Here is a 26,253-nt window from a genome sequence, read left to right as displayed (position 1 = left end):
CTGTCGTGAATGGAATCAGGCAATTCTTGCAAGATTTCGAGGTCGATTTTAATAACGTGTGCGCTTGTGTCCGACAGTGCGACCTGTAGTATGTTAAAGGCATGCACTGACATCTGGTTGTTGCCGACGAGCCCCCCTACAACATTTCACACACATCGAAATTGTCCGGTTATAAGTGGTCGGAATAATAAACGCGGTCGGTGGTCGGGGTCATTTGTGCGTGGTAATTACTTCATCATCTTGGATGATTGGGGAGGTGAAATCGGATAATGGTTTAACAAGTGGCGTGGAAAAAAAAACCTGAATTAACCTCTTGGTGTCGGGGGATTGAAATTTAGGCAAGAAAAGAATATAGGAAAACCGAAAACTCTAGTTATGACATGATGAAGTGTGTCATGTTTCATGCACAATGCTTTATGAATATTTAATGCAATGGTTATAGCTTATGTAGGCTTTATTTATTCATTGCAGTTAATGTACAATGTCACTTCAAGCGTATAATTTGTGTTACCGCACAACACAACAATCTGGATTTCCATAGGACATAAAACCGACAATTACACCTGGCATTACCAATAATAACTTCTGTCCAGTCGTCCTTGTGACAAACACTGTACATACTTACAGATTTATCATACAACGTTATCATGTATCGAAGATGCAAGACTGTTCGCTGCGCCTGTGAAGGGCGTGTGAGGTTGGCACAACAGACGACTGTACTTGAACCAACCCCCTCACCCCCCTCTCCTCACCTCTTCACACGAGAGCGCGAGTGAAGAGGAGCAGCGCTGAACAAGACGCTTTAAGTGGGATCGTGGATTTAAGCCGATTTTCACATTTTTGGGGAATTCGTGGCGTTTATTTTACCCCAATCTCTATCAAACGTAACACAGACAAGTTAATGCACGAGGTGGATCCCATTCATATTCACAACGGTCTTTTCACTTTCCAGCGAGCATGAGAACTTGTCCGTGGAAGTGTGTTGTTCTATTGTTGGCTGCATTTTTTACCCTAAGCGCTTTAATCTATGGACGCTATGACTTGGATTTCATATACAGCGACGGGCGCGTCATCCAGCAAAGGTAACCACACTGAAAGTGTTCAATGAATGTTGTTTCAAGGATATGGTCGCTATCTTAGGAAAGTTACTGATACCGTGTTGCTGAGGTTGGCAAGTCGAAAGTGCATCGTTTCGCACAAGCAATAAAACTGTTTAACCAGGTTTTGGGGCCAGGTTTTAAGAATGTTCGTCTTTTATCCCCGCGCTGTCGTTATCTGTCCAGTGTCGCGACGAGTACCTCGCCGCCAGAGAGTTAACACCTCTAATGAATCGGTGTCATGCAGTTTGCTTGAAGCAAGCCGCCTGCTTTGTATACGGAGTTCTAACGACTGTTTTCAGAGTGACACTTTCCATGGCCATTACCTGTGTTTATAATCTACGACGGCACGGTAAATTTGAGCGAACTGTGTCCTTATTGTATGTTATTCTAACAAGCTGTCTGGGAAAGAGAACAATGACTCAAGCCTTTACAGACGCACACGTATTGGAGCATGACCAGACTAGCCCAGCATTCCTTATAACACAGACACACACGCACACACACACACACACACACACGCTTGAAATAAAAAAGAACTTTTTTCTCCTCATGAACAAATCCTTATCTAGTTTTATACGTACAGGTGTTTCATATCTGCCTGCTTTAAAATATGCAATTTCAGAACAGAACACCATAGCTGACGCCACCTCTGAAGACCTGCACGGTCCCCTTGTGTATTGGACCCCTTATGTTCATCCCACTCAGGACGGGCGAACGCTCCCGTTTCTCCCCACCGTAGCTTTGGGCAGCTCTTTGTCTGCACACACTCCATGCTGAACAGCGCAAAGAATTCAATGATGTGTTTACAGGTGGAGATTTGTAAGCGATTGTTCAGGACACGTTAAGTGTCAGTTTGGCTCCGTAGTGTCTGTAATCAAGTGGAACCAAAACTTGAATTACAGTGGGGTGGGGGAACGCCCTTCTGCCTCAGTTAAGGGCTGTGGGGCACTCCTGTCCCTCTCACATTTCCAGGACTATTTTAACCTCCTGTTGCATTTTCTTGACCCGGGGTCTGTTTCTTGCTCTCAGCTAGAAAACAGCCGTTTCCCAGGGTAGCTCTACAGGTTAGCCTCGTTGCAGTGTCATTGACTTGGTCTTTTACCCACTCCTGTGCAAGGCTGGGCAGTTCTGTCAGTGGCTTCTGTTTATAACCACTCTTTAATAAAACGAGGTCAAAAGAAATGAAAACCCCAGGGTGCTGAGGGCCCCCCCCATTGTCATGGAAACAATGATGTCTCTGTCTTTTCAGGGCACTGGTCTGAAGCAGTCAGGTGCGGTGAGTGTTGTTGAAATGTGGGCTGGAGCCGTGAGAGGGAGGCCCTCGGCCGGTCTCAGAGATCACTGCCTCTCTAAGCAGCTGTTATTTAAAAGCAGCGTTTATCTGCAGAGCAGTTATGAAATGCTGGGCTGCAGAGGCTCCGGGACTGACAGCAAGCAATGCGCAGTGAAGGGGGGTGTCCGGCGTGCAGCTTTGTGAGTGTGCTCACCCAGCTCATGGGCTCACTATACTCAGAGTATAGTGTATAGTATCGTGAGTGTGGTCTCCCAGTGCTGCGAGTGCAGTTCATCTCATCGTTCTGCTGCGTGAGCGTAAATTAGAGAGAGCAGGGAATGGCAGGTATGTGGTTGGCTTGTTTCGGCACATGTGGGCCCCTCAGGGTTCCAGTCTGCCCGCTGCTCCACCCGCACGCACCGATCACAGCCGCTCCCTCTCACCTGGTGTCCCCCAAACTCCCTTCAGAGCAGAGTACCGTTCTTTGAGGACAAAAAAAGGAAGGTGTATCTTTCAAAATATTGTGGACCAATATTGAACTCATTTGAGGCACTGCTTGGCTGAAGTATTTACAGTTGGTTATTGTCTGAACTCGTACATTACCCCCCCCCCCCACCCACCACTAGTTGCTGTCTTCTCTCCAGCATGCTTCTGCCTACTGGCCATTGCTCCCACATTTAGTATGCTGCCCTCTGTTGGTCATTATTTCAGCTTCAGCATGCTGTCTTCTGCTCAGGATGAAGTCTCAAAGGTTTGGAAAATGATAAGTCCAGCTTTCTGCCCTGGGTTTGTTGCCATTACCACTGTACATTTCTGTCCATTTCAGACTACTCACAGTGACTGATAGCAGCTTACCCCTCTATAAGGAGAGTGGGGAGGCCACCACAGCACCCCCAGAGGATGAGGTGGGTATGACCATTGTGGGTGGTCCCATCTTCTCATATTACAAGATTTTGAGACTCTGAATGTGGTGGAAGGCATCAGCAGCAGATTTTCATTGAAGCAACACTTAAATTTACATTTACATTTATTCATTTGGCAGACGCTTTTTTTCTTACATAGGTTACAGTTCTTTACAATGTTATCCATTTATACATGCATATAGATATTTGGATATTTACTGAGGCAACTGTGGGTGAAGTACCTTGCCCAAGGGTACAGCAGCAGTGTCCCAGCGGGGATCGACCCAGCAACCTTTCGGTTATGAGTCCTGCTCCTTAACCACTATGCTACAATGCCACCACTTAAATGCATTGAACTGTGAAAAGAACTATCCAGAACTTACTCCTTCATTGTCCCTCGATGATGGAATGAACTTCCACACTCCATCTGATCTGCTGAGTCCCTTACATACTTCAAGAATCATCTGAAGACACAACTTTTCCACACTCACCTGAACACCTGAAACACTACCACCTGAAGCACTTTCTTATGTCTTAATCTTTGTTTTGCTTTAAAAAAAAATCAGTCTGTGGTTTCATGCCCTTGTCTCTCTACTAGCTAGCTTGTACCTTGTCTGGCCAACTATTGAAATTATTGAAACTTCTTCATGCAGCGTATGTAATATTGTTGACTCTTTGTGTGGCTATTTGCTTATGTTGTACGCTGCCTCACTTGTAAATCGCTTTGGATAAAAGCGTCTCCCAGATGAATAAATGCAAATGTAAGTGTAAATGAAAGAAGAGGCCAGGCTGTGTGGAGCTGCAGGTTTCTGTGCAGGTGTAGCTCAGCTCCTCTGACTCTGTAGGGGACGGGTGGTCCTGCAGTCTCTCGCTGAGCTCTGCCTCTCCCTCCCCAGCAGCAGGTGATGCCGTGCTCCTTGAGGCAGACGGTCCAGCAAGATCCCCTCCTCCAGCAGCGCTTTAACTTCTCCGTGCCCGTCCTGCAGTGGGCAGGGCACTCCAGCGTCGGCGAATGGCAGCGTCTGCAGCTGTACCCTCCCCCATACGGCTGGAAGGGCCTGCCCTGGGACGGTATCCTCCCCCACCACAGTTCAATGTGCAGCTTAAAGAGTTTCAGCATTTAGAATACAGAAGGTTTTATGCTCTAAATCTATTTTGCATACTGATTGTGCAAGTGTGTTCGGTGTGTATAAATGATATAAATTTATAAATGATTGATGATAATTACTTGGTTTCAATAGGATATGTCCATACCTCTATAAAGTCTATATGTATATGTGTCTGTTTCCCCCTCTCTTCCTGTGTGTGTGATTGTGTGTGTGTGTGTGTTTGTGTGTGTGTGTTCGTATGCATATGTGTGCGTGTGTGTGTGTGTGTGTGTGTGTGCCTGTGCGTGTGCATATGTGTGTGTGTGGTGTGCATATGTGTGTGTGTGTGTGTGTGGTGTGTGCCAGTGGTGAACTCCACTCTGGCCCTACTCAGTGACCCGCAGAGCAGCAGCCGGCTGTTGGAGCATGTGGGTCCGAGGCCGTGCGTGCGCTGCGCGGTGGTTGGGAATGGCGGAATCCTGAGAGGCTCTGGGCAGGGCGGGGCCATCGACGCCCACCACTATGTCTTCAGGTGCATGGCACTGCCCCCCCCCCCCCCCCCCCCCCGTTACAATCAGTAGCCCTCTTGCCCTTTCAGGGCTAAGCAGGATCCTCTCAGAAGCATAACAGTGAGCCATTTCAGGGTGAACGGTGCCGTGACCAAGGGCTTTGAGGAGGACGTGGGGACAAAGACCTCCTTCTACGGCTTTACCACCAACACCATGAAGAACTCGCTCATCTCATACCGGGCGGCGGGGTTTCTCAGGGTCCCCCAAGGCCAGGTAATGGAGGAGCCTGACACTGTATATGGCAATTCTAGAAACACTGGGCCATCATGTTTGTGTCACTCTGAGAGTAAGTGGTGCTGGTGCATATTACGCAGGCCCTGTTGGTCGCTGGATGTTTTGGGTAACTTCTTCCTGCTTAACTCTGAGTCACTTTGAGGTTAACTTCCTGGTTTAACTTTTTAAAAATTAAGAATGGGAGCAACATGTGCTTCAAAGGATTTACAGGTGTGCAGAAGATGGGTGTTATTAACCAAAAGTCCAAACAAAGATTTGGGAGGAGAATTCTCAGGCGATCCCTAAGCAACTAGCCAAACATAGACAAACCGGTCCCTTCCATGACTAAAAAAATCCCACATACCACTTCTCCTCCATGTCAGCTGCTGTTCATGGCGGCAGATGTTGTGAGCCAGAGCTGGGGATGAATGGAGCACATGGCACTGTATGATGTTAATGGGATGTGTCTGCTCTCCCTGTGTGTCACTCCCCTGTCCGCTGCTGTGTCCCTCCTGCAGGGCATTCACTACATCTTCATCCCCTCTGACATGCGGGATTACCGGATGCTGGCCGCGGCGATCAGGGGAGCCCCGGTGACCTCAGGGGAGGACAGAGGCGACCTGTGAGTGTTCTCACAGAGGGGTCGGGGGTCGGGGAGGGGTCAAGGTTGCCTGGCAGTTCTATGCACCCGCTGTCACTCACCCCACCCACACACACATACACGCACACATACATTTCTTTCAACAATGCTGGTAGTATTGTGATTTACAGATTTGTGGAATCCGAGGTTTTGATTCTCTTAAATTACAACCTCGGTTGTAATGTTCTAATAAAACTGTGATTGCATGGTCACGCCTCTTCAACATTACAGTTCGCCGCCACTGCAGTTCTCAACAGGCCCACAGGGTGGTGTTTTTGCATTTCTGTGCATGTCCTATCAGTATGGCTTCATCCAATGTTAGAGAGTACAATAAATTTCCTGCAGAGGTCTCTGTTGGTTCTGGATCGCAAGCGGTCCTAATCGTCTTTAAAAAACTGCTTATCTCTTGAACTGGAGTTCAGCAGTCCTTGTTCTCTTGCTGATGACAGACAATGACAGATGACAGGGCAACAACAGAATAAATTTAATGCCGATTTTGTAGATTTGCTTTTGGTTTGTTCCATTTTTTAAGAGGAAAGGACTGAATTTTGTCATATAACTCCTCTTCCTCACCAGACCATCTACATATTTTGGACAGAATCCCTCAGTCCACCAGTTTAAGTTGCTCCACCCAGACTTCATCACATATGTGAAGGACAGGTATGACTGCTGTTCTGTTATTTCTGGGCCAGGATTTCAAGGCAAACTTTTGATTGTTTTGACAAAAGCAGGTTAAATTCAGACTTTTGGCTGCAATCAAAATGTAGTCACTGTACTTTGGAAATGAGCGTGCTGATTCCCACTATGACGTGAAAGAATAATTCTGTTATAATGATGTCGTGCAGTAATGATGGTGAGTCATTATGACATGGTGAAATGGCGTCGTCCTTTAGGTTCCTGAAGTCGCCACTCTTGCGGATGATGTATGGTCACCTGTATATGCCCAGCACAGGTGCACTGATGCTTATGACTGCCCTGCACACCTGTGACCAGGTCAGTACAGACCATCTTTTTACCTGTTTCACCACTTCCTGTGAGGTATGCGATGGACCGGCAGTACCAGACTAGCATAAATATATGATCTGAAGGAAACAGAAACAGTGCCCTCTTGAGCTCTTGATTTTTTAACTATTGTTTGTTACCAGCAACACATTCTGCTCACCTTCTTGTCTCCTCTGTTTGTCTCTGTGTGATCCTGTATATGAGAAAAATATACATATATATGCATATATATTTCATACATACATAAAATATGTGTGAGGCTGTTTAACAGCATTTATAGAAGTGAATGTAACACTCATAAGTGAACCTAAACAATGTTTGCTTAAAATTGAGATTATTTATTTTTTCCTTTTTATTGATTTTCAATAAAAAAAGTTGGTCCTTCAAATTTTGATAATATTTTAAAGATATCAGCATAATTTAGTGATATTAATAAAGGAAACACCTCCAAGATAATCTAACGTAGAACCCCTTGCATAAATATATATTAATATTGTAATTCCACTAAGGATTTATGATTCATCCCAGTTCCTCTGTTTCCTTCTGTCCAGGTGTCAGCTTATGGCTTCATCACAGACAACTACAAGGACTTCTCAGACCACTACTTCGACATGGTGAAGAAGCCCCTGGTTTTCTACGCCAACCATGACATGCAGATGGAGTCACGCTTGTGGGAGCAGCTGCACACCCGGAAGGTTCTGTGGCTGTTCAAGAGGCCCTCGGAGGAGTGAGGCATGCAGGGAGTGCAGGACCCTCGGGGGCTGGGAGACATTGACAACCAGCCCGCTCTGAGCCAGCTAATTTAAGAGAACCTCCCCTGTACTTGCGCCACGTGGAGAATGGCTCATTCACACAGCGCTTCTCCATTAGAATTCAGCTCCTGGAACATTCTGGATTCTGTCTTGATGCTGAGAGGCGGTGCTCGTGCTAAGGGGCCGTATCCCTCAGAACCATGCACTTGCTCCCGTGGCCTTAATCACTGTGAATGTCAGCGAGTCTCAGTGCAATGCTGTGTGTGAGTTTGGGCCAGCGGGCTCAATGGCAAGGGACTGACTGAGTCACTGACAGGAGAGACTGAGAAAGTGATACAATGTTTGAGTGGAGTGAGAATGAGAAAATGCCTGAGAGAGTTACAGAGCAGAGTGATAGAGTGAGAAAGTGACTGAGGAGATTGAAAGAGTGATACAGAGTGAATGAGTAGTGATACAATGACATAGCAGAGTGAGAAAGAGGCACAAAGAATGTGGCATAGGAGAGTGGAAGACTTCTAGAGGGACTGAGTGGAGTAAGAGAATGAGTGTGAGAGTATTTTTTAAATAGAATAGTTTATACACTAATAAAGGTCTGCTGATGTATTTCTCAGAAATGTAATGTCCTTTGTGCACATAACATCAGTAGTCTCTTAATATCTGTGATCCACGTCCATTCCTAACGGAATTATTTTTTTACTGACCGCTAGTCAATAACGGGTCTGTCTTTTGTATTTACAAAACATAAATAAAAATTTATTTGGTTAATAAAATCACATGAAATACGGTCACTGTTTATTCTATGAGTCATTATTTCAGTCCTGAATTCAGTCCATTTTCAAAGTGCTTGTAGTTTGTAATGTCTGTTATAACCCGATGTGAAATGGCAGCGTTGTTGTTAACCGACTGCAGCTGTTTGCGTGTCTGTTTGTGAAGGTGTAGGGGGAGTTGCCTTGGCATCTTTGATCCTCCAATCCTTATCTCTTCTGCAAATGCAGGTGCAGAATTTAGAGCTAGTGGCTTAATGTTGGTTTTTCATTTCCTCACAAGCACCTCTCTCTATAGAAACAGGAGACGTCTTCTGTTTGTTTTCGCAAACTGAGAACTCCTTCTCTGCACGGAACAGCCTGGTCTTCATGTTAACGCTTTGTGACTCTGACTTTTCCATGTTCTGGCTGGAGGACACTGCTGGATAGTACTGACAGACTACCAGGTGCTTGCTCTGATGGTGGCTCATGCAGTCCTACTTCGGCTGGGCTTTGTGCTGCTCTCCTGTTGGGCTGACGTCATATCGGGCAGGACGGTCAACTGCTCCTCTCTGAACTACACCACTGTCCCCTGTCCTGTGGACCCCGGGGTTACCGTTCTGAAACTGTTTCACAACTGCTTTCATCAGGGTATCCCGCCTGGACTTCTCCCAGGCCAGTGCTCTGAGACAGCTCCACCCGCAGTTCAATGAAATCTGCTCCATCCATAGAGAGGCCTACCTGCGCCACCCCCTGGAGTACCTGGACCTGTCCCACAACGGGCTGCGGGACGTCTCTGCCGTGCCCCTGCGGATCGCCCCCTCCCTCGTGCACCTGGACATCAGGGGGAAGGCGTACGCGTGCCTGCGGCTCGGGGCATGGGCCTGCCCCGCCGGCGGGTGCTGAGGGTGGGGGAACGCGGGGGTGACGTCCCTCGCGGGCGCCGGCCACCCCGCCCTGTCCCGCCTGCACCTGGCGGAGCTGCACCTGGTCACCGGCGAGCTGTGGCGCTACGACAGGGCCCTGAGGGGCCGCTGGACCCGGAGCCTGCGCAGGCTGGTCCTGAGGGAGAATGGGCTCCCCAGCTCTGTGCTGTCCGCCTCGCCCCCCCACCCTGGAGGTCCTGGACCTCAGCTTCAGCGACATCACCTCACTGACAGGACTGCGAAGATGACGGCTCTGGCCCAGCTCCTCCTCTCCCACAATAACCTCCTCTCATTGGCTGAAATCCCCATGCCCTCCACGCTCTCCTCTGCATGGACCGCAACGACCTGCCAGGAGGGAATGGTACCCTGCTGAGTGCTCTGGGTCAGGCCTCGCTGAAGCTGGGCGCTAACCCTTTCCGCTGCGACCGCGGCGTGGTAGCCATGTCTCAACACTCCCGCAGCTCCTCCGGAATTCTGGACTGGCCGGAGGATTACCGCTGCCACAGCCCCGCAGAGCTGAGGGGGACGGGGCTGCGCTCTCTGCGGCTGCGTCAGTGCGGGGGCGGGACCTGTCCTCCTCAACGTGCTCTTACCCTTTATCCCTGCCCTCATCTCCCTCTCTCTCCCCCTGAGATACGCAAACCGCCGCTGCAGAGTGAGTCAGCAAGATTAGAGACTCACGCAGCGCCTGTGGAGATTGGTATTTCCCAGCATGCTTTCATATGAGCAACAGTTTATCAATGAGAGGAGCAGAGTGCTACTCCTTAATCTAAGGGTGTGAGAACTCAGTTGTTAAATATAGCAGATCTTTGTTCAAAAATTTAATGACTTGACACTTATGTACAATGATGTCATTATATTATATTGTTACAAGATATAACAAACTAGTTTTTATGCGCCTTCAGTCCAATGAGAGACCATTGAACGCTTCATTTCATACGTGCTAAAGAGCACATGGCTCATACTCTTAATCAACAGAAAAGCTGGAACTACTTCGCACCACAACAAAAAAAAAAAAACAGTTAACCATAACCCCGGGGACTGCAGATGCAGATTAGCTACACAGCTAAATCTGGTGCAATTATTCTGTTGTGCACTTAATAAACTATACTAAATTAAATGAAAAGATAACTTTTAAAAATCTGCTTTTGTTTTTCTTGATATTATTTGGTGCCAACGGTGCGAATTGAATCCATTTCTGATTTATTTTATTTTACATTATATACAAAAACACCAAGATTTGCATTTTGCCACCAAGATGTTTTATTTGTGTAAGAAATGGCACTGACTGTAACTGACTGTTGAAAACTAATTTTATTCATTACAGCAATTCATAAATTCATGGTTATATTTTTGTGTGTTTTTCCTATTTCTTTGGGTGTTTAAAGTTTAAATGGTTGTCATGTCATACGGAACTACACAATATGGGAAAAGGTCATTTTAACAGAGTAAGAGTGAACTACTTTCTCCATTGCCATTGACACAGTGACAGTTCAGTCAGTGAGGGAGAGAAACCACTGAATCCATCATGAATCCGATTCAACATTTTATTACAGTGAAGAATAAAACAGCCACACCAGCACAGATCCCACTACAGTGCAACTGTCAAAGAGGAATGCTGTGTTAAGAATTCAGATTTGCTCAAACACAAAGCAAAATCATACAAAACATTACGGTTTTAAATAGCATATAGAAAATCAAATTATGCCACACGTATATGTATGTGTAAATCATCTACGAAGAGACTACTAGAGTAGTGTACTAAAAGTGTAGAAGAGCACAAACATAATAACCAACAAAATGAACCGTCAAAAGTCAAATTCCAACAGTGATGACCGCGATAAAGGCTTAATATCGGCTGACAGACCAGCAACAGTGTGGCCACTGCACTTGCGTGGCAAACTCTGGTCAAACCTAGCTTAAGTCCCTCATAACACTGCAGGTGGGCCAATGGTCAGGGCTACGTTAAACTCTGTGTCCTGTACGATAGAAAAACAGCTTCGAGTCAGAGTAAGAAAATATTTTAAATATAGATTTTAAATACCATTATTAAAACCATCTCAATAAAGTGTAAATTACAGATGACAGAACAAAGAAGATGATAAAAAAACAGATACAATCCTCAGGAATAGATTTCTCTGACCAGCAGTGATATTCAGGGTGTTCTGGACACAGACACACACACACACACACACACACACACACAAAGATGCACACACTGCATGGACAAGCACACATTCCAGTTAAAAACATATAGATTTTTATATTATGCAACCACTGAGCACTGGAAAATGGAGGAATAGAAATCAAAAAAGAAACAGATCGGAGAAGGTACCTATAAAATGAGAAATAACAATATGTTGAGCTTGATAAATTCCGTTATTTCTCACTTTACAGGCTCCTGAGAGACAATTGTCTCTTAATAAGTTTTCTTCTCCCCAACAAATGCAGATTTTAATACTTCTGGTTAGTGGAGATAATATAAATTCAATAATATATATCATATATTTTCATTATCTGTCATGGATAGCCAGAATTTGTGTTTTACATAAAAGTTAAAAATGGTTCCAACAGAATGAAAATAAAAGCATCCATAAGCAACTGGAGGAGCTGAAAGGGGGAGTGGCTTCTTAAAGTTCTAAAAAGGGAACAGTTCATAGGTTGCTGAAAGTTCTAAAAGGGGAATGATTTACAGGCTGCTGAAGGGTCTAAAAGGGGAGTGGTTTATAGGCTGCTGAAGGGTCTAAAAGGGGAGTGGTTTACAGGCTGCTGAAGGGTCTAAAAGGGGAGTGGTTTATAGGCTGCTGAAGGGTCTAAAAGGGGAGTGGTTTATAGAAGGGGACTGGTTTATAAAATGGGAGTGGTTTATAGGTTGCTGAAAAGCTCGTTCTTTTTGCTCCAGTCCATGTGGGGGGCCCTCTTGTTGGATCGCTTCAGGTGGACGCGCTCCTTCACCTGCTGGAGGGACAGGTTGAAGCCCAGAGAGAGATCCTCTGTCACCTACAGCGAGAGAGGGGGGAGAGGGAGCAGAGCGAGGGGGAGAGAGGGAGACAGATGGAGGGTGTAGGTAGAGAAAGAGACATATATGTGTGGAGGAAAGGAGAGGAAGAAAAAGAGAAGATGGACAGAGAGGAAAGAGAAGCAGACAGAAATGGCAAAAGTGAGAGGGAGGGAGACAGTGTGTGAAAGGAGAGGAAAATGTTAGTATTCTTCAAATACGCGCAGTGCTGAACATCACTAGATGTCACCTGAAAACGCACGTGCACACACTGATTCGCACAGGTAGGTGAGGGAGGCTGACCTCTCGTGGTGGAGTGCAGGTGGGCGGGGTGGTGAGGGACCCGCTGGATGGAGACTGACTGACAGACAGCTTGGTCTCCTTTGTATTCTCTTTGGACACTCTGCCGTTGACCTGAAGAGGAGGAAGAGCGGGGTGGTCAGAGGGCCCTTTCCTCAGCATGTGAGGGTAAACCTCAGAGCACAGACAACACTGCAGTAACACAAGTGCTCCACTAGGGGGCACACACGGGCACAATTCTACAGAACCCTTCGACCCTTCGTGCTGCACAGACGCAGCAAATGAGGTCGTGCACAGATTTATGTTTCTCTGTACAGCTGTGCTGCAGATAGATTCAGAGGTTATTTTCCTGATGTAGTTTTGACCTGCCAAAGTCATGTCAATGCAGCAGAGATTCATTGTGTCAGCACTGAATGGACATGAGAGGTGTCAGTGTGTGCCAGAGCTGCAGATATACCTACATTTTTCTGCGAGGCCCAACACCTACAAGGTGATTATACTGAAAGACCTCAGAGAGATTTATGCCTTTCTCTCAACAGGCCGGATGCAGTATCTCCGGCGGCTGTGACTGAGTGTGCTGTTCTATTCTTTTTCACAGAAAAGGAATGGCTTATAGCGCTGATCGTAGTTCAGCTGCTGTCTTACCTCCTCCTCCAGATCCCCATTCCTAGGCAGTGGTCCTGAAAGGCAGGTACAGATTAATGAAAGATTCCAGATCAGTGCCAACTTCCACAGAAACTGGACAAAGGCTACTCCACTCTTTATTACACTTGGAAACAGCAATATTGAATTCACAGTGCTAACGATTGTACCCATTCTGTAAATTTTGTCTTTGCCCAAGTAACCAGGCTGAAATATCATGAGCAAGGGTGCAACAGCAGAAACCTTGGAGATATTGAGACCTACAGTCCTCAGGTAAAGAGACCAGGTAGGTGGACTTGAACCATGTTCATATATAAAAATTTGGAGCCATCTTTGAATTCTGAGGTAAACACCTAGGTATGAATCGTCACGTCAGTCTGTTCAGCGCACATATTCAATCTGCTGGCATGCTTACTGTGATATCTGAGTTTTCATTAGCACAGTCTGAAGTCTTTGTACTGAAATAAACACATGGACCAGCTCCCAGTGGCTCGTTAATCCAATCAAAAGTCCTGCACTTTTAGGTTATGATGTTGATTCCGTACTTCTGACAACGGACAAAGATACTCGAATTAACACCAGTGTATAGCATGAAGGCTAATGGATCTGCAAAGCATCTGCTCTGAGCTACTGCTGACAAATAGGCAGGGGGGACTCTTTCTGCCCGTGCACAGTCATGGGAGAGTTGCTCGCATAAAATTAGGGAAGAGTCCTGCACGTACATTTAGTCCGGCATTAGGTCATGCATGCACGCTGAACCGAGTCCGGATGTTCACGTGCATAACAGAATTCTAAGCCTGGAAGGTAACCGTGGTTTCATGCTAGATGTGTGCATGAATTCACTCGTAATCCCCACAGGGGGGAGAAATAACCCCAGCTCACAGCTGAGACACACTCATGCCCTTCCTGCGTCCGTGTCTAAGTGGACCTACAGCTGACACTTACCTTCCATGGCTCCTCTCCTGCACACAACCTCCGCTACTAGCAGCAGATATCTCCAAACACTGGAGATTGTCTGTCACCTTGGCTTTCTTTCTCTCCTCGCCTCTTCTTGTGCTTTTCTCTGCCTCTCTCTCTCTCTCTTTTCTCCCTGTGTCTTCTTCTCTGTCTCACTCCAGCTGAGAGGCAAAGCCCCCCGGTCCCCGCTCAGCTCATAAGAGCTCAAGGACCACTTATGACCGAGCGCCCTGGTAACCAAACAAAAGCGCCACCTGAAGTATGCGAGTGTGTGTGCGGGTCTGTGTAAGTGTGTGTGCGCGTGTGGTAACCAGGCGACAGAAGAGGAATTCTGCTCCTGTGGGGCATTTTAAACCCCAAACCCACCAATCCCAGTTCGACAGTCTGATCGTGAGGAGTAATTACATTGGCAGAAAAGCCTCCTCATGGCACAAGAAGACAGCCAGACGTCTGTACATCTGCATCCATAGGTTTACAGAAACAGACATGTATATCTGCAAGGTTTGGTTTATAGAGATATATGTCCAAATATCTGCATCATGGGGTTTATACTCCCATCAAGCAGGTGGAATAACCCACCAATCCACTCAGAGATGTAACCAATTCAGTGAGGTCATAATGCTGGTCCACGTGTGGGTCACATGACCACCAATCCTTCATTACTATTTCTTTTTTGCTTATTCATTTACTTGTCTGCAGAGACTTATATTTCATACATTATGCACTTACATAAGGATATTTACTAGTGAAATTCAGTTTAACCTCCTTGCTCAAGAATGCAACAACAGTTCCCCACCTGGGTAAAAATACTGCAGCCATGTGGTTACCAGCCCTGCCTTATAATCAGTCCACCATAGTGTGTGTTGTGGACCACACATGAACGAAATCAGGAAATACGGAGTAGCTGATGTTGCAATGGTGTTAGAAGATGTGTCTCTGTCTGCTCTCACCTGTGAGGTGTACCTCCGTGGGCTGGACTCTACACCTCTGGAAGAAGGCGTCAGTGTCAGGGTCCACCACCAACAGGGACGTTGTGTTGCCCCCCTCCCTGATGGCCGACACCACCTCCGAGTGCTGCTTCCCTTCCACAGGAGCTCCGTTCACCTGCACAGTGACAGTGTAGTGTACAGACACACAGACTGAGGGAGTCAGTGTATATTCCATTACATTATTGGCATTTAGCAGACACTCTTATCCAGAGCGACTTATATCAGGTACAGTTTTTTACAGCTTTATATCCAACTTTATTACACAGCTGGATATTTACTGAGGTAATTCTGGGTTAAGACCCTTGCCCAAGGGTACAGTAGCAGTGCCCCAGCAGGGAATCGAACCTTTGCGTTACGAGTCCTGCTCATTAACCATTATGCTACACTGCCACCCTGCAGTGTAGTATACAGATAAGCAGAGTAAGGGAGTTGGTGTAGTGTACAAATACACAGAATGAGGGAGTCAGTGTCAGTGTGCAAAAAAACAGAGTGAGGGAGTCAGTGTAGAGTACAGACAGAGTGAGGGAGTCAGTGTAGAGTACAGATATGCAGAGTGAGTAAGTGTCACTGTGACATACACACATAAAGAAAGAGTACCCAGGTTGAGAAAAACAGCAACATGTCTCTGTTACTGTTTGCACTGGGTTTCTTTGATTGCAAACATCGGGTGGTTTGGTCAGCTGATCGACGAGGGCGGTGGTACCTGCACGATCTTGTCCTTTGGCAGAAGCCCAGACCTCTGGGCAGGGGAATCCTCGTCCACCACTCGGATGTACTGGCCGGGTTTGGACCTCACACTGTGCAGGTTAAAGCCGTAACCATCAGCTCCCTTTGTCATAACACACAGACGAGGACGCAGCTCACGCTTACAGCCCTGTGGGAAAAAAAAAACCAATCAGTCAGTTAGCCAAACAGCTGATCATTCGATCATTCAACACCAAGACCAACCAATCAGCAAATCGATAGAAGTTTCAGTGAGGGCACCATTGTCTATGTCACACAAAGCTGCTTCCTTTTTAAAGAACTATTTCCTTACAGACAGATTTGTATTCTGTTCCCCTCTGTTGTTGATATAAATAAATAATGGCATGAGACAAAGACCATGCTTGTTCAGGACGGTTTGAGAATTTCATCAGGTAGAGACCCATGAGGAGCTTTGAACTGTTGCAATAGCCGTGGTGAAACTGTTGGTGCATAAACACTCCTCCTTGTCTCTCACTCCTCCGTGTTCTCTCTGTTCTACAAAACGTGACAAGCTCCCTCCCAACAAAGTTCGCTCCTTGTGCTGCTGGGGGGGGGGGGCACACGTGTCTTTTCTGATCATGTGATCACAGAGGGGGCAAGAGGTCAGACTGAGATGGAAGAAGGATGGAAAGATTCTAAGGTCAGGGTTTTTACTCCTTTGTGGCTCTCTCCACCTAGACGAAGACAATGGTGAGGTCACTCTCCGACAACCTCTCTCAGTCTTAGGACGACAGGAGGCAATCTAACAGCGGGGTGAGAACCATTTCAGCCTCTCAGACAAAAGTCAAATAAAGCGTTTCCGTTATTTTATCAAGTTATTTTTGGTGAGCTAGAGGGCGTTTACACTAGATTGGTTATGCTGTGTTCCCACTCCCATTTCCCATAAATAAATTGTATTGACAATAAGTCATCCATTTGTTCCGAACATTCTTTCTGCTGACATAAGCCCCAGAAGTGCATCATTTCCTACTGACTCCACCCACTTCCTGCTTCAGAAAGAGCCAGTGTGGGGATAGAACAGTTCAGGAAACAGTCTGACCGACCCCTAAGATCCCTTCCTACTCTAATGCCATGCATCAGTCTGAGACATCTCATTCATATATTCTGCCTTCTCCACCCTACACCAGCTACGACATTCAGTTGAAGAGCAGGCCTATGGATTGTGTCTAAGGTTGCATTGAATTATGTTGAATACCGTGCATTTTAGAAATCAAGATGAGAAAATGCAATCTCTATTTTACCAAATACAAACTCAGCAGAAAACAGGGGAACAGTCTGCAAACAGCCCTGCATAATCACTTTTGCTGAACAGAAAACAAGCGAAGGCCATCAAGGGAAGTATTCAACCAGCAGCCAGTTGACTGGCCCTTCTTCTGGGACTGTGTCACACTTTATAATGCCAGCTGGCAGTGGTCCCATACCTGCTCAGTGAAGAGGCTAGTCTAGACAGCTTCCCCATTTCTCTCTGTCAGGGCCACAGTGCTGCATCTCACCCCGTCTATCACAGCAGCCGGGGTGCTCTGTGAGCCTGACGATCCACCGAGCAGGAAAACCGTCAAATCCACAGAGGACACAGATGGAACAGTGTTTACAGAACCGGACGTTTAACCAGGCGGTTGCATGTTTGAATCTTAATTGGCTCGCAGCTGTTGGACCCTAGAGCAAAAGACGTAATGTGAATTACGTCTGAATTAGTAAGTATCCCCTTGTACAAATGGATAAATGTAAAATGTGATCTGTAGGTAGCTCTGAATGAAGCTGCTTGCTAAGCAAATAAACTCTGTAGAAATAATGGCACGGACTCTGTGAGACTGTGGAATCTGTGGAATCTGGTGCGCCCACACAAGAAGAGAGGTTCACTCCCACAGCACCCCGGTCAGTTCAGTACCACAGCAACCTTGATTCAGTACCATCAGCAAGTGAATCTCAGCTCAATGCCACAACGAATGAGCCTCAACAGCTCACTGAGAGAGCCTGTGAGTCTCCTTTCACTACCACGGTCACCTTTCGCTGGAGTTCAGCTAAGCAGCAGCAGTAGCCTGACTCAACATCCAAAAACAAGCCGCCCGACTGCCGAGTCTGTTTCCTGATCTTTGAAACGGCTGCACGGATGAGTAGTTTTCATGCTGGAAGAGAGGGAATGACGGGAAAAAAATCCTGCCTCATTTTAGCCGTGACATTCGCCGCTCCAGTGAGGAAATGATTGCATTTCCAGCCAGTGTCTGTTTTCCACAGCAGGAAAAAAATGTCTCAGAGAGGGATGATGAATTGGTGGCCCGAGGCCATGTTGCCTGGTGGCTGGCAGAGCCAAGCCTGGCTTGAGTGACACTCAAACGGTCTCGATGCCGTGAGGAGCGGTTTCGCTTCGGTCTCAGTTCGCTGCCTTTGAAAGCTTTTTCATTCTGGTCTGTTAGGCTTGTTCCCACCGTCCGTAAGGGAGGCATTGTGACTGGGGAGGGTGGGAGCACATCCTGTCCTGGGAAAGAGATGACCGCATTCGAACCGGGACGACACAGACACAGCGACCAGGGTGTGGTCAGGGAGGCCACAACAGCTCCAAAACAATTACCCAGCTACATTCAATCACAGCTGCTAATGCAACATTGCTGAATAATTACGTAATCTGAAGGATGAAGAAAGATTATGAGCACATTCTGATACATCTCATAGTTATGGCTTAGAAGTTTTTTTTTTCATGAACGGCCACACAGCACTGTGTTATACAATGTTGTTCAATATTAGCGAACCGCAGCGAACGAGTGTCGGTTCAGTTCTACAACGAGTGAATCTCAGTTTAGAACCGCAGTGAGAGTCTCAGTTTAATACCACAGCAAATGGGTCTCAGCTGAGAACCGCAGCAAGTGACTCTGGTTTCAATACCTGCGCAGACAACTGCTGCCTGAAGGTGGAGACCTTCTCCGGAGTCCTCCTGCAGTCCACCATTTTTCTTACTCAGCAACGGCAGTGTTCAGTAACACAGCAAGTGAGTCTCAGTTCAACACCACAGCAACTGAGTCTCAGCTTGCTACCACTGTGAGTGAGTCCTGGTTCAGTGCCGTAGCAACTTAGTGTCAGTTTAGAACTGACATGTGAACTGTGTCAGACTGAACCTCAGGCTGTTGTGATATCTAAGAGCAGAGGGGCTCCCGCACATTAGGAGTCTGAGTTATTCTCATTCCTCATTCGAAGCTGTGAGCCACACAGCCAAGCCAGCATTCCTGGGCAGTGCCACGGACAATGACCACCCACGCCGGCAACGGCTGCCCAGAATGCCGTGGGAGTTCCGCTCATTAAGATGGACTCCGATTGGTCAGAGAGGCACATCCCGTACCACTCTGGCCAAAGAATGCAGGAGACGACAGAACACAACCAGAACGTTTGCTGAAAGGACGACTTACAAATAGCTTTTAAGTCCGATCAATGCAAACGGTAACCACTAATATGAATTGCTTTCTTCATCAGCACTGTCGTTTCAAATAACTTTATACCAATATTTACCAATAAACACTACACTGACAGGACTAGTGTTTGAGTCAGCTTCTGAACTGTTGTTGTGCTTCCATATGGAGTGTAACCAGAGAGTCAGTTATTTCATTTGCCCGATGGGGGAGAAAGGATGAAATGTGTTTAGCCCTAGGCTCAAGTGCAAGGTTTTCAGTGATGGCAGGGGAGTGGGTGGGGGAATGGAAGGGATGGGGGGGTGAAGGGAACCAGGAGGGATGAGGGGGGATGCTGGTTGGGGGGGATGCTGGGGGTGTGTGTGTCAAAGGTCAGCCTGAATACATCTTCTGTCCCCCACAGAACACAATGGCAGGAAGCTGAGCTCTGACTCCCACTCGCTGCTGTAGCCTGAGGGAACGAACGGCATGGAAAACGTGTATGCTCAGCGTGCGGATCTCCGTGCTGCTGCTCCTAGTCAGGGCTCACAACCCAGGATTCCCTGCCTCTGCCTCTGAATTAGGAACTCATTGTCTTTCACCACTCCTTGGTGTCAGTCCCTGTCTCTCGCTGTGAGTCACTGACCCTCACTGTCAATCACTGTCTCTCTATCCATCCCTGTCCCTCGTCGTGAGTACCTGACTCTATTCCTCACTGTCAATCACTGTCTTCCTCTGTCACTTACTGTTTCTCTCTTTCTTTTAAAATTATCCTTTTTATTGATTTTTGCCAGGTCTGTATACAAACACATGCAGTCAATGTAGTTGTACAAAGTTGAAAAAAATATGTACGTAAATTTTACTGTAATAATAAAAGGAAAATGATACAACTGTCATTCTTTTGTATCTGAAGTATAAATCTCTGAACTGGACAGTGTACATGCTATATCTCTGGACCAGTAGAAAATGACTCTGTCTGCAAGCTGAATTTAATACTTTGTCCTCCAAGACTATGGAAGACATGCTCTCTGTCATTCAGGCCCACAGTAGATTACATCATAAACATGAGTCTTCTGATCCAGTTGTCTGCTTTAAAAACAGTTTCAAAGAGGAGCAATCCTGTACAGGTGGGCAAGCGTATAATCTTACGCCACAGCTGGGAAACGCCACAGCTGTTCCATTCAAGGACTCTGAGGAATTTGGGTACATAAAATCAGCCATAAAGACTATGTGCTGATGAATAGCTTCAATACTCATTATTTGGTGAAGAGGAGAATATCTTCCAATCTTGATCTAAATGTGACAGGCAAGCAGATACCAACTCCATGAGAGAAGGGGACAGGTATGAGCAAACACTGGCCTTGTTTAGGTCCCATGTCAATGTAAGAGATTGTGTATTGCTTTCTCTATTATTTTACTTTAGGTGCAGAAAGCCATGTTATTCTATTTGCAAGAAAAACCCACACGACTGCATGGATCTTGAATCTTGTGTGCTTCCTATCCCTGCTCCGGGCTCCTGTCCGGAGCTGTAGCCCAAGCGTCTCATCCCATTTTCCAGTCCTGCTACCTCGCTGCCCTGCCCATCAAAGCCAACTGCGTTCCAAGAACCGGACATCCTAGGAGACATTCTTATAATCACTCTGCCGTTAATTACTATTGTCTATCAAATATAAATGTCTTAAAGTACATTGTATAACTTGTCTTTAACTCTATCTGCCCAGTGCCGGCCAGAAGCAGATGGGCCCCCCCTCTGAGCCGGGTTCTGCTCAAGGTTTCTTCCTGGTAGGGAGTTTTTCCTTGCCACTGTTGCCTTAGGCTTGCTCTCAGGGGGTCTCAGGCCTGGGAACAATGTAAAGCTGCTTTGTGACAACTCGTGTTGTAAAGAGCGGAAAACATAGGAAACATATAAGGAAAACATAAGAGAGAGCACCATTACCGTCACACACCATAGCAATGTCATCACAATGTCAACACTGACACAACAATGATGTCACCACAACATCACCACAGCAACCAGGGCGGCCAGCCTGTCCATGTTCTGAGACCGTAAACAGCTCAAACATAGAGTCGAAGGCCAACTGAATTCTTCCAGAGCTGGAGCCACCCTCGCAGTGACAATACTGGGGACCGTCAGACAGGATGTGAGGGGAAAACTGCCATTAAGATACACATCCTGAGAGACACTCTGGGACACGCCTCTGAGACACACCCTCAGACATGTGACTGTGCCTCTCCTGTTTTCCCCCAAGGTCTCCACCAGATGCTGTATGTTGACAGTTGTCAATGTTGACAATTATCTGCCTAAAACTGTGTGGAGCTCATGTAAAATCATATATTTTGCTGCTTCCACTCACAAATAGTTTCCTAACGCTGAGTATTACTGCATGCGTGCGGAAACTGGTGTTTGCACCACCACATGAATAGTAAGCTCACAGTGGCATCTTATACCATGTTGCCTATTTTGGAGCTACTGACACAGAAGAAGAAGTGAAATTACCATGGAAACAGTGAGTATTTACATTTGAATGACACCAAATTGAAGCCAAACTACTTCTCCTTCTGACAGTACTTTGCCAAATCAGAGACAGATCAGTGTAAGCTACTGCACTATCTGTCAGAAGACAATGGTACTCAGTGCTGCACTGTCTGGGTTCCTCTTCTCTTTTCTCCTTGATGTGGGAGTAGACCTGGGAGGACAGTTCTGTCTAGAGAATAAACACACCAAGGCTCTGTGCAGGTGAAAGGGCATACACTTGTAGTAAAGGCTTAGTGTTTACACAGACCATTACAGGAAATTGTTAATAAAGCTGTTCATGATTAATATAAAAGATTTATTAGGCACATGCCCTCATCCACGGAAAATGGCAGAACAGTACATGTTACAGGGCAGAATGCAGATAGCCCCTTAAAACGTGTAACACAATATATAGCTACAAAAGACAACGCTGACTTTGGTTCTGACCACAGAGACATGTAAACAAGAATGCCTGGTTTACATCAAGGAGATTTGAATGCAAAGAAAAGGTGCCATTTCTGCTGAGGACTGTGGATAATTAGATGCTCTTTCAAAAGGAGAGAGAGGGGTGGCAGAGCCTTGGAGTGAAGTGTAAGTAAACAGCATCATAAACATAACATAACATTGCTACATGTAGCAAAGTGTCTGTCTGTTCTCTGAGGTTTCAGTAACCCAAAGTTATGCATCTGTCACTAACATGGCCACCCAGTGTGACATGAGAATGACTGTGGTTAGTCCCTTCATGTGTGGAGACAGTGCATGGACACAAGAAACCACAGTTTCCTTCAACAGGTGGTTTGAATAATATCTCAACAGTTGTTTTGTGTGTATGAGAAACATTGACTAAAACACTGAAATCTCAACAGAGAACAAAAACATTAATTCTTCTCAGAAATTTAGGCACTCAGCCCTTTTTTGAGGTGTCAGTTCTCACATTCCAACTGTTTGCTTTGAAAAACCTTGCATAGTATAAATGAAATTCAAATAGCTGATGTAGATTACCTAGCAAAACTCACTGCAGCGTATGTTCAGCACTGAATTCTCCCATCATTGTTGAGCTCAGTGAAATGGCTAGCGGAAAGAGAAACTAAGCCCACCAAGAAATTAATGCCGTGCTGGAGAAAGAGAGAGAAAGCAAAAGATACAGAGTGAACGGAAAGAAAAACTATAAGGGGAAAAGAGAAACAGGGCAGAAGTAGAATTCTGTCTAAAACACAGGCTACAGATTTCAATAATTTGTCATTAATTTCACTAATATCATGAATGCTTCATCTGTAGTCTCACAGGTGGGCCTTGGTTTGCGTGGACTGAGAGTACATGGGTTGTCGGTCCTCGTGACTTCTCACTTTGGATGTTGGCAGAGGACTTTGACAGAAGGGACCAGTGTGCATTGCATGACGTGTTATTGTGCTCGTGGACAGAACCCCCACGGCGCAGAAGCCCACATTACTCCCCCACGCATACAGCTCAGAGTTTAGAGGGGCGCATTACCCCAGCCAAGCGCTTCAGAATCGTAATGGAGAAAATCTGTTTGCGTCAGAATGTCCAGCCATAAATTCTGGATTTTTGGACGTGCAGTGCCTGGGCCAGCAGCCAAAATTCGTAATTCCTCTTTAACTACTCAGAGACCATACGTATGTCTATGCACTGAAAAAAATATACAAAACATTAGCCCTTGACATTAAGAACTTTTATTCGACGTGGTTATTGTTGCATTTCCTCATTATGTGAAACCATCACAACCATCTTTAATCCTCAACTTTTGTCACCTACATCCAAGCAAAGCATATGGAAGCCTCTGAACACAGCATCATCCATGACGGGCGCATGAGCATGCCAAAGCTCCAACAGTAAGGTCTGACGATAAGGTTCGTGAAACTGACTTTTTTGCCTCTCTGCGCACAAGAAATTAAGTAAATAAATAATGCACAAGAACTCGACTTTCCATTAATTCCACTTACCCGATCACACCCAAGACCCTGCTTCGTCCCAACGTGGACGTCTCCGTTTTTCTCTATGGAGAGTGCCGGTTCTTTCGCTATGCCGTTCTTGCTGGAGCTCCCGTGGTGTGGGTCGCTGTTGGGTAGTGGGATGCCTTGAGTGACATATTCTCTGAGACACCTCATGTTGTATTTTTTCAGGTACTCATCGGTGTCCACATCAACAACGATGAGCTCCAGTTTGCCGGTGGTGGTTCGTATCCGTGACACAACCTGTTGGTGACTCTCGTTCTCCACACTTTCCCCATTGACGAAGACCAACCTGTCCCCCGCACGTAGACCCGACTTTTCAGACGGGGAGTCAGGCTCCACCAGCCGGACGAACTGTCCGATCTGTCCCTTCTCTCCATGAAGATGGAACCCGTATCCGTTTGAACCCTTTTCCAGCACACATAGTCTGGGCCGAAGATACTCTCGTTTGCAGGACATTTTTTTTTTGTTTTCAGATAGATGCTAAGCGATGCTTACAAATTTTACCACTTGCAATATCGTCCTTTTTTCAGAGAGAGAGAAAAAAACAGAAATAATCAATTCCACTACATATAAGCGGACATTCTAGTGACTCAACAGCAGCCAAAAAAGCTTCAGCTTTCTGTTTTTATGGACGTCTTCCCAAGTGACACACTCTTTATTGTCGCACGAGTCTATCCACTGTCAGTTCCCAGTCGCACACGGTGCGTCCCCGAACAGTTTGAAGTATCTGACCAGCATGTGGACAGTGTGACCGCCAGACCACGTCTCACTACAAATCTTGGAACCTAAGCCTGAAATAAACTCAGGCGATTTATAAAGGAGAGTGACGTTTTTTACGGGTGGAAGAAGGAAGGACCAATCACCAGTCAGATCTCGCACATCGCTCGTGGAGAAAGGACAGGGGGGACCAACAGAACGTGACAGAAGTATTATACGGTGGCAAAAGTACACACCTGCAATTTCTTGGATTCTTGACGGAGTTTATTGTTTTAGTTGGACACTATACTTTCCGTAGTAAAAAGGTATTTACTTCAACCGCTCGGTGTATGTTTTATTAGAGCGGTACGGAAATAAACAGTAGTGGTTGTGAATTGCAGAGAACAACAGTCGAAAATAGTCTGTTCTTCTCGAGTATACACAGTACAATAGGCGTTCACTCTGATAGTGTAAATAACAGAAGTAATCCGTTTTGACATTTAATTTCTCATAGCAGCTAACAACAAAAAAAATCTATTGGTGGGAGTGGACGTGTGTAATTCTAATCTGCTCACATCTGCACACCAGTGATGACATACACTGCTCACATGTCATCCATTTATACAGCTGGATATTTATTTAATTACATACACTGCTCTAGAATACAAAACCACCCCCACCCCACCCACCCAACCCTACTGCTGCCATTAAAGTGAATGAAACAAGGCATGGGAGGTGTAGGGGAGGAAATGTCTCATCTGTGATTTGTAGAATGGTATGACTAAAGTTCAAGGACTGATGTCAGAATGCATAAATTACACAGCTAGAAGCCTTGTGCGTTGTGATATGTACCCCACCCCCATACTTTTGATAGGAGAACAATGCTCTTGGAATGAATGGTCCACAGATCAAAACTGGTTTGATACTTTGGCTGGCCCCTGATAAAACCACTACAAGAGCAATAGCCATAATAGGGCACCACTGGGATTCAAACCTGGAACCTTTTGTTTATGAGACAGGTACGTTAACCAAACAAGCCCCAGCATCGCTACATTGGTGCATAGCCATAAAATGAGAACTCACTCCTGTAACATGATCGGTTCCTCACCCTATTCCCTCACCCTGAAAAAGTTCCTCTTAAACTGGCAGACTGGATGGATTCCATTTTCTTCCAGGACAGACTGTCCAGATGAGGGCTGATTTACATGCCTGTATTGACAGCTTCTCTAAGTTGGGAGCCACATCTAAATTATGAAGAGATCATGGTAACCTTTCCTCACTACGATTATTGACATTTAGGAAGGTACAGTCACAGTGACTCGCAACTACAACCGGACCTGTTTCCTTTGGGTTGGGTCAGGCCCTGAATTTGCTAATGCTCCCATTCTCCTTTCTTTCATGCTGTCAGACCCCACTATCATAAAAACTCCAGAAACTTTCTAACATTTTTAAAAATTTCAACCAAAAAGACATGTGCAGCTTATGATTAAAAAATAGTGGTGTGCAGGATCAGGCACAGAACAATAAACTTAGCTCTACGCTGCAAGGTACAGTCCTGCAATACCAGGTACAGAAAGTGCTTCATGTCCTCTCACCCTCCCGCACAGTCAGAACACAGTGTCCCTTGCCAGCCAGCACTTAAGAAAGGCCCTCCACTCGCTCTGATCTGTGACATTTCTGGGCTGCAGTGAGTCTGCCCTTTACTCTGTAAGTCTGTACCAGACTGTGTAGGAAAGAGCTCTGTTTACATCACAACATTTCTAGAATTTCTTGTGCACTTTCTGAGCACAGGACAACATTGTCTGAGATTCTGATCTGGAAATTGGTGTAAAGAAGAATTTCAAATTGCCTGCA

General features: G+C 46.0%; 2 protein-coding genes across 3 annotated transcripts; one reads left to right on the top strand and one right to left on the bottom strand.

Moving 5' to 3' along the window:
- Positions 1–765: 765 nt before the first annotated feature.
- Positions 766–8,251, top strand: st6galnac2 (ST6 (alpha-N-acetyl-neuraminyl-2,3-beta-galactosyl-1,3)-N-acetylgalactosaminide alpha-2,6-sialyltransferase 2). Of its 2 annotated transcripts, none has more exons than XM_036553298.1 (9): positions 766–1,082; positions 3,200–3,278; positions 4,175–4,346; positions 4,730–4,895; positions 5,007–5,145; positions 5,664–5,767; positions 6,362–6,445; positions 6,679–6,778; positions 7,339–8,251. In XM_036553298.1, the coding sequence occupies exons 1-9, from the start codon at positions 958–960 to the stop codon at positions 7,516–7,518; spliced, it is 1,149 nt and encodes a 382-aa protein (XP_036409191.1). In that variant the 5' UTR covers positions 766–957; the 3' UTR covers positions 7,519–8,251. The 2 variants fall into 2 exon arrangements, with proteins under 2 accessions (XP_036409191.1, XP_036409190.1); XM_036553297.1 differs by having other exon boundaries at positions 4,172–4,346.
- A 3,579-nt stretch (positions 8,252–11,830) lies between these two features.
- Positions 11,831–24,337, bottom strand: LOC118794613 (Na(+)/H(+) exchange regulatory cofactor NHE-RF1-like). Its single transcript, XM_036552869.1, has 6 exons — positions 23,692–24,337; positions 15,798–15,968; positions 15,056–15,209; positions 13,152–13,186; positions 12,510–12,620; positions 11,831–12,208 (listed from the first exon to the last, which is right to left on the bottom strand). The coding sequence occupies exons 1-6, from the start codon at positions 24,157–24,159 to the stop codon at positions 12,074–12,076; spliced, it is 1,074 nt and encodes a 357-aa protein (XP_036408762.1). The 5' UTR covers positions 24,160–24,337; the 3' UTR covers positions 11,831–12,073.
- Positions 24,338–26,253: the final 1,916 nt, after the last annotated feature.

The sequence above is a fragment of the Megalops cyprinoides genome, chromosome 19, assembly GCF_013368585.1.
Source record: "Megalops cyprinoides isolate fMegCyp1 chromosome 19, fMegCyp1.pri, whole genome shotgun sequence".
Lineage (NCBI taxonomy): Eukaryota > Metazoa > Chordata > Actinopteri > Elopiformes > Megalopidae > Megalops > Megalops cyprinoides.
The sequence above is the reverse complement of the archived record's forward strand: the minus strand, read 5'-3'. Positions and strand labels throughout refer to the sequence as shown.